Genomic DNA, 7,842 nt, shown 5'->3' on the forward strand with positions numbered 1-7,842 from the left:
ATCTTAAGGTGGGAACCACGTGAGGTGGGAAGCGAGCTACAGAAGCAAGAAACAAAGGCAGCATTACAACATTTCTTACATTTTGAGAAAGAAATGTCTTGCAACCTAAACTTATCACTCTTGTGACCCTGCAGCCATGCAGGAATTCACCGGGTCTTAGGGGCATTAGGGACTGACCAATTTGGACTTTAAAGAAGAAGTCATAGAGCAAGAACTCTGGGTCACAACATACTTGGGGCTGCCCGTTTCCAGGATCACAGACCGAATAACTAGTCTGGTTATAAACACAAGTTCTTGTATGAGTCCCTGTACACTCACAGTAGGTCTGGTATAACAGAGTTTTAGTCACACCTTTTCCGGACCAGGCATCTATCATACAGTGATGACGGTCATCCTGGTCCCCTTTCATAACCATAGATGAAAGAGTCAGTGGCTTCAGTATTACTAATATGATTAAACTTACACTATGCATGGGCACTTTTCTAGGCAACAAGCTTGGCAGCATTTGCAGAAATAACAGGACAGCAAAATAATTACTACAAGTAAGAGTGTAACTATGTTTGTAAATTTAAGCCACATTTACTTATGTATCATTGACTTCCTCAGGCTTCAGCCATGCATAGACTAGTCAGCCTCCATTTGTGTGACTAGAGCAGGGCTCAATGTTTCCTCAAGCTTCAGTCGTGCGTGGACTGACCAGCCTCCGGTGTGGTCGGAGCAGGGCAGTTGTCCTTGTCAGCAGTGGCTTGATTTCACCACAGGATCAACCATGTCGGGTGGTCTGGGTTTTGCTGACTGATCCACTGGTCCTGGGCGGTGGCTGTTGCTAGTTTCAGCCGGCTGTGATGAACCCAAGGTGTGATACTTGCAACTCTAACAGCAGTGGGGGTAGACAAGATCACAATATGGGGGCCATCCCATAAAGGCTCTAAAGTGGTTGGGTTCCCATCGTTTGACCCAGACAGAGTCTCCAGGTTGGAAGGGATGTACTGCATCTGTGAGGCTAACAGGTGTTCTTTCTCTTACTCACCCTGTATTTCCTGCATGGCCTCACCTAAGGCTTGCATTTGCCTTCTTAAGGTTAATTTCCCAATTTTTAAAATCTCCTTTTATCTGAGTAATGATGGGGGTGTCGGCCAAACACTATCTTACAGGGTGAATACCCAGTTAATTTAGTAGGAGTGCACCTGACTCAGAGAAGGACAATGGGCAGCACCTGGTCCCACCTTAGATGAGTTTCATGGTAGAACTTTTTAAAAAGCTGTTTGAGTGTCCAGTTTATTCTTTCAACTTTCCAGAACTCTGTGGGTGATAAGCTGTATGCAGTTTTCATTTGATTTTTAACCTCTGCGTTAGCTGTTGTATTATTTCTGCGACAAATGCTGGGCCATTGTCTGATCCTAAAGTTAGAGGCAGTCCGAATCTAGGAATAATGTCCTTTAGTAAGATTCTAGTTACTTCCTGAGCTTTCTTTGTCCTGATGGGAAATCCCTCGACCCAACCTGGGAAAGTGCAGACAAACACTAGCATGTACCGGTAGCCTCCGGCCTGAGGCAGCTCAGTAAAGTTCACATGCAGGTTTTCACAGGGTGTAGCTCCAGTTTCCAGAATCCCTGAGGGCCATGTTGGCCCCTGCTATGGATTGTTGGGGGCACAAGTTAAACGTTACTCACAAATGGCTCCAGTGATGGCGGTTAGGTGCAGCAATAGAAATGCCATCCTACAAGAGTCTCTAACGCAGTTTTTCCCATATGTGTTCCTTGATGAAACTGTTTTATGAACCGGGGGCTATTGCTTCTGGGATGGCTGGTGAGCCTCCTGTTTGAGAACTTCCACCAACTTCCTTTCTGGTAACTTCCACTTTCCTGCTCAAACCAAGCCTTTTCATTAGAGGAGTAGTTAGGGGGTTCCTTAAGGGGAAGCTCCAATAAGGGCATGGCAAAGGTTTCCTCTTCCTTCTTAGTTACCTCTGTCATTGCAACTCTTTTGGCTTCTCTGTCCGCCTTTCTGTTTCCCCTAGCCTTGTCACCTCCTCCTGTTTGATGCCCTTTGCAATTGATGACGGCTACTTCTTTTGGAGCCCATACGGCTTCTAAGAGCTGCTCTACTTACTTTTTATTTTTTATTTCCTTTCTTTCAGTAGTTAACAATCCTCTTTCCTTATATATGGCTCCATGGGCATGCAAAGTGGCAAAGGCATACCTTGAGTCAGTATAGATGTTTACTGATTTTCCTTTGGCCAAAAGCAACACCCTAGTAAGAGCTATTAGCTCAGCTCTTTGGGCCAAAGTTCCAACCGGCAGAGGGCAGGCTTCGGCTACTGAAGTCAGTGTTGCCATTGCATATCCAGCCCATCTGACACCTTTAGATATGAAGCTGCTTCCATCAGTAAACTATTTAACATATGGGTCTTTTAAGGGCTAGTCCTTTAAGCCTTTTCAGCTTGAGAAAACCTCATCCACAGTTTCCACACAACAGTGATACCCTGGGTCACACAATGGGGGCTTTCCGTGCTCCGCCCATTCTATTGGCAGCAGTGTGGCTGGATTTACAGTATTCACAGTCTCCAAGGTTATGTCGGGGTTTTTACACAAAAGTCCTTGATATCTTAACATCCTAGGGTTAGAAAGCCAGCGATGCCCCTTCTGCTCCATCAGGGTCACAACTGTTTGGGGCACCCAAATTATTACCATTCCTCTGTTGTTGGGACAGTAACGGTCATTATCATGGCTTTTCTTTGACCTAGATTTAGAGTCATGTCCCCTTCTGGTGCAAAGGAGATTTGTGCTTGCAATTTCTGGAGCAAGTCTCTTCCTAACAAGGGCACTGGACAATTTGGCATTCATTCTTCTAGTGTCCCATCTGCTTGCATCTCACACGTTGATCTCTCTCAAGCCTAGGTCTGCCCTCTTGTCCTGGCTTAGCTTCCTGGTTTTGCCTAGTTTGTCCTTTATCATGACCGCAACCATGACCACATCCTCTCACAAAACAAGTTTCTCTTCCAACTAAGGCCGCCGCCAGCAAGTCTGCCTTTTCCTTAGTTCTGCATCTAGCTTTTCTCTTGGCCTCCTCATTCTGATTTACAAACACCTTAGTAGCCACCTAGATAAGTTGCGTAATATTCATGCCTTCAAACCCTTCTAACTTCTGAAGCTTTTGCTTTATGTCTTCTTGTGCCTGACTTACAAATGCCACATTAACCATACACTGATTACCCGCAGCCTCTTGGTCAAGTGGCATGTAAAGCTGGTAAGCCTCGCAGAGCCTCTCATAAAATTCACTGGGACTTTTATCTGGCTTCTGGCAGACCTGTGAGAGCTTTCTGATGTTGGTGGACTTTTTCCCTCCAGCCTTTATTCCATTTAGGGGTGCCTCTTGATACCGCAGCGAACTTTGTAGCCCTTGAGCCTGGTTAGGGTCCCAGCCTGCATCAGCCTCTATCTGGAGTGCTTGTTGTACATTCTGCCTGATATCTCTTGTGCCTGTGGGTACATTGTTCTCCAGCCACTGGAGAGTGGCTTGTATAACTCTACAGTGCTCTTCCATATTAAATAATGACAGAAGAAGTTGTTTGCAATCAGCCCAGGTAGGATTGTGAGTTAGGAAAATGGACTGCATTAGATCTATAAGAGCCTGAGACTTCTCTGTATAGGAGGGAGTATGTTGTCTCCAATTTAAGAGATCAGTAGTAGAGAAGGACTGATAAATGAAGAGCTGTTCTCCCCCTTGGACTTCATTCTGTGCATTCAAATAAATTTGTCCCCAGGTTTCTCAGAGTGGCATCTGCATTGCTTGCACGCGAACTGACCTAAGGCAGCTGACCTTATCCCCCTGGAGTTCCTCCCCTGGCTTTTCAGGCAAGGGCTCTGGCTCTTCTCTGCATGGTGTTGCCTGAGGGGTGCTTCCTTCTGAGTCTGAGTCTCCGGAGGTAGCCAGGGCAGCCTCCTATCTAAGCCTTGCCAGGGGCCAAGGGAGGATAAATTGGTGCATAGTGCGGTGGAATTTCTAACTCTTCAGGTGGGGCCTGTAGGACAGGTGTTTTGTTTTGTTTTTTGTTTTGTTTTGTTTTTGCTTTTCCTGTGACTCCTTTTCTTTTCCTGATGCCTTGCAGCTTCTTTCTATTGTTTCTGGTTTTGTCTTGGCCATTAGAGTCTTACAGTAGGTCTCAAAGCAGGCCTGCAGCCACTTAGGGCGGGTCTGAACTACATTTAGCCAGGAGTCAATATATGGAAACTGATCCAGGTGCCCAGGCTGTTCTCCAAGCCTGGTAACCACCTGAAACACTCAGCCAGTTATCTCCCTGTCTATTGTCCCCTTGGCTGGCCACCCTACGTTAAAATATGGCTGTTTTATCTCAAAAAAGATTCTCAGTTTCTGTGGAGTTAGCTTAACCCCATAATCACCATTAAAATCTTTTTTTCAAGTTTTTCAGCATGCACTCCAGCGGAGTAGGCTTTGACGCTTTTCCTCCCATTTCCTCCCTCACGACGTGCTTTCACTCTCACTTTCACTCTTGGATCCCCCAGACCGGGTCCTATTATAGGAGGTTCGGACACTGCTTAGCCAGGAGCATGCCTTAATTCCTGTCACAGCTACCTGCAGCCGTGGAGCTGGTCCTATGGGCCGTATGCAGTGTCCTAGGTCTGGTTTTTCCCACACTCACCTCGGAGCACACAGTCCACACTAAGAGATCTGTGCCTCCCCACATCAACCCTGCCTTGGTCTCTCCTAAGACCATCTTTCACACACTTTCACACACCTCCCCCATCCCCAAAATGATTTTCCTTTCTGACCGACTCACAAGCCCCACCTGCGTCTGGTGTCAGTTAGAGTGTGAGTTTCATCTGAATCAATGGGCCTCTCCCATTGTTCCAACCCCCTTGGATTGGACTAGTTGTCATGCCCTGGGAGGTGACCAGGCTCCCCTTCCATCCTTATGGGACAGGTCTTGCCTTAGGGCCCAAACCTTACCGTGGTTCATATGTCTGCACACTGTTCCTGTGACTGTCCTGCAACCCTTTCCACTGGTTCCAGTTGTGCCGTCGGGGGAAGGCTCCGGAATGTGGAACGGCTGTTCTCCTTTTGGGCTAAAACTCTCCCAGCAGGACCAAGGACCCCAGATCTCCCACGTCCTGGGACTCTAGCCCACAGGCAAAGGAGACAGAAAATCTGCCATCTCTAATCCTGGACTGGCCCCCAGAAATGTTGTGGGACAATCAAAGACTGGAGAGACCGAAAAAGGTTCAGGAGAGTTTATGAAGGTGATCACCGGTTCAGTAGGACATACGTCCAGAAAGTCTGAGCCATGAACAAAGAGCTTTTCCTACTTTTAAACATCTTAAGATGGGAACTACATGAGGTGGGAAGTGAGTTACAGAAGCAAGAAACAAAGGCAGCATTACAACATTTCTTACGTTTTGAGAAAGACATGTCTTGCAACCGAAACTTATCGGTCTTGTGACCCTGCAGTCGTGCAGGAACTTGCTGGGCCTGTAATAAACTTTGAGGAATGTGGAGTTGGGGAGTATAGATAAGGTCCATTGTTCATGGAGAGAAGATAGGCTGTTAATATTCCCTTTTAACTTCAGTGTAACAGTGGAGGGGGGGGTCACACTTTGCAGTAACTTTAAGAGGATTTTAACATTTCTATTACTACCACTATTAGGTTATAGTTGATTTCCTTAATTCCTTCTTCAGGTCTACAGGGCAATGGCATGAGGGTCCACCATCTTGTCTTGCCACTGTCCAGGACACACATATGGCTCTGTTCATAAGTCCCTATTAAATGCTTCTTTCTGAGAAACTGGATATGTCAGCCTTTCTCTTTGGCCTCGCAGCTTCCTTGGACTTTAAGGGTAGGTTTGCACAGACTCGCTCACTATGGAACATGACTTTTTTGTTCTTTCATGTATAATTTTAGTACCTCTAAACACATGTAGTAAAAAAAAAATGGTAAGAAGAATGATATAATGAATCATAGAGAACAGATGAGCTGGTTCAATCAGATTTGAAAGACAATGTGAAAAAGATCTAATGTAGCTCAAAAGGAGTGTCTTCCCCATTCATCTTTTAAAGGAATCATGCAGTTTGACGGGCTCAAAATCTTTTTCCAGCTCACTGGAGACTGCATGTGAAAATGGAAGAGGAATAGGCATTAGCTAAACGGAGCCCAGGACCACTATGGAGTGGAGGAGGCTGAGGAGTATGGCAGGGAGCCCTGTGGAGAGCTAGAGGCAGCGGGAGGGTATGGGGCATAGCAGGGAGATTAATTGGGGAGCTACCAAAACGGAAGGAAAAGAGTGAATCAACGAGAGACACCTCTTGCTTTGAACCACTACCAGTGGGCCCGATAGCTGCAACTGCCAAGCATATTACTCAAAATCACCCTGGCTGCCAAGTCCTAGTCTTTGGCAGCCTCTCCGCCTCCTGGGGCCAGATTCCCTTAAGGCCCCACAAGTCGTTTCATTCACTCACCTGCTTGCCACTTGCACAATCCCTGCACTGCCCTGCCCTTTGGGTCTGCCCATCCTCAGTGTTTTGCCTTTCCACAGCTAACGAAGCCCCAACAAAAAACGAGCTTCCCAATAAAAACAAGCTTCCACATAAAAGTGGCAGCAAATGCTTTTTGAAGTGATTTTTATACTTTCATAATTTGCCTAAAATAAAATAATATAATGTCGTATCGAAATAAAACTGTAGTTGCTTCAAGGAACCATCTGCCTTAAACCCAGGAGTGATAGTCTGTCTGTGGATTTTAGTTTCCTCTTTGGTCCTGAGCTGGTTAAAGGGAACACTGGTTGCCTGAACAGTCACACTTGCAACCATGATGCCTAAACATTGCTTTCTAGGCTTCCTCATCAGTTTCTTCCTTACTGGTGTAGCAGGTAAGTGTTTTGTTTCTTTTTAATTGCTCATAGCTTTGTCATCTGAGTCCAATCAAGGATCTGTTAGAAATAGCACTGGTGCTTTTTTGGACTTTATAAAGACTGCAGCTTTTGATGTCACTAAATGACCAGAGCAGGCATGGGGTTAGTGTCTATCTGCAACTTGAACAACCCCACATACACTTAATGAGTACCCACTAAAGAAAAGGCTCTCTAGAGGGTGCAGAGACTTCATACAGAACAAATGCACATCCATCTCTCTCTCTCTCTCCCCCTCCCTCCCTCCCTCCCTCCCTTCCTCTCTCTCTCCCTCTCTTTCTCTCTGGCTCTTATTCACCTTAGAATGTCTTTTACCTTGAAGGAACACCATATCCTGGTGGTTACCAGCACAGGCTCCTAAGCCAAACTGTCATAGTCTGGATTTCAGATCTGCCATTTACCATGTAGGAAAACTTGGGGACTTTACTTAACTGCCTCAATTTCCTCATTAGTTGAATGGGGATTCTAGGTCACTGTGAAGATTAAATAGGTTAATATATGCCAAATGCTTAGAGAAGTGCCTGGCACAGGATAGGGACCACAAACAGCAGGTGAGAATTTGTTTCTGGTATTCGTGGAAGACACTGCAGGAGTGTAGAGCATCTTATCACCACTGCATACTTCTGAGCAAGCCTGTAAGAATCCAAGTTTACAGATGGGTACCTCTCAGTGTAAGTGATTCAAGTAACTTGCCAGTTGTCTAGTGACTTATACATAAAAGCAATTCAAGCCTTAATCTTGCAGAAATGTTTGGATTTGAGAAGACTCTGGTCCTTGGTAACAGCAAGGGCACATTTAGCAAAATATGGCAGGAATTCAAATGCTACCAAAATGTTCCTGGCTCTGCATCTCACCAAGCCTGTAACCTTGAGTATGAGATGCAACTTTTTAAAGCCTCAGCTTCCTCATCTGTAGAATG

At 45.7% G+C, this 7,842-nt stretch overlaps 1 protein-coding gene across 1 annotated transcript in view; it reads left to right on the forward strand.

The window, feature by feature from the left end:
- Positions 1-7,842, forward strand: part of IL22RA2 (interleukin 22 receptor, alpha 2) — a 30,586-nt gene that overhangs the window by 4,895 nt on the left and 17,849 nt on the right. The window contains exon 2 of the mRNA XM_011978424.1: positions 6,759-6,884. Within this exon, the coding sequence (XP_011833814.1) occupies positions 6,824-6,884 (61 nt within the window). The 5' untranslated portion in view covers positions 6,759-6,823. The remainder of the gene's footprint in view (positions 1-6,758; positions 6,885-7,842) is intronic.

The sequence above is a fragment of the Mandrillus leucophaeus genome, unplaced genomic scaffold (assembly GCF_000951045.1).
Source record: "Mandrillus leucophaeus isolate KB7577 unplaced genomic scaffold, Mleu.le_1.0 Scaffold194, whole genome shotgun sequence".
NCBI lineage: Eukaryota > Metazoa > Chordata > Mammalia > Primates > Cercopithecidae > Mandrillus > Mandrillus leucophaeus.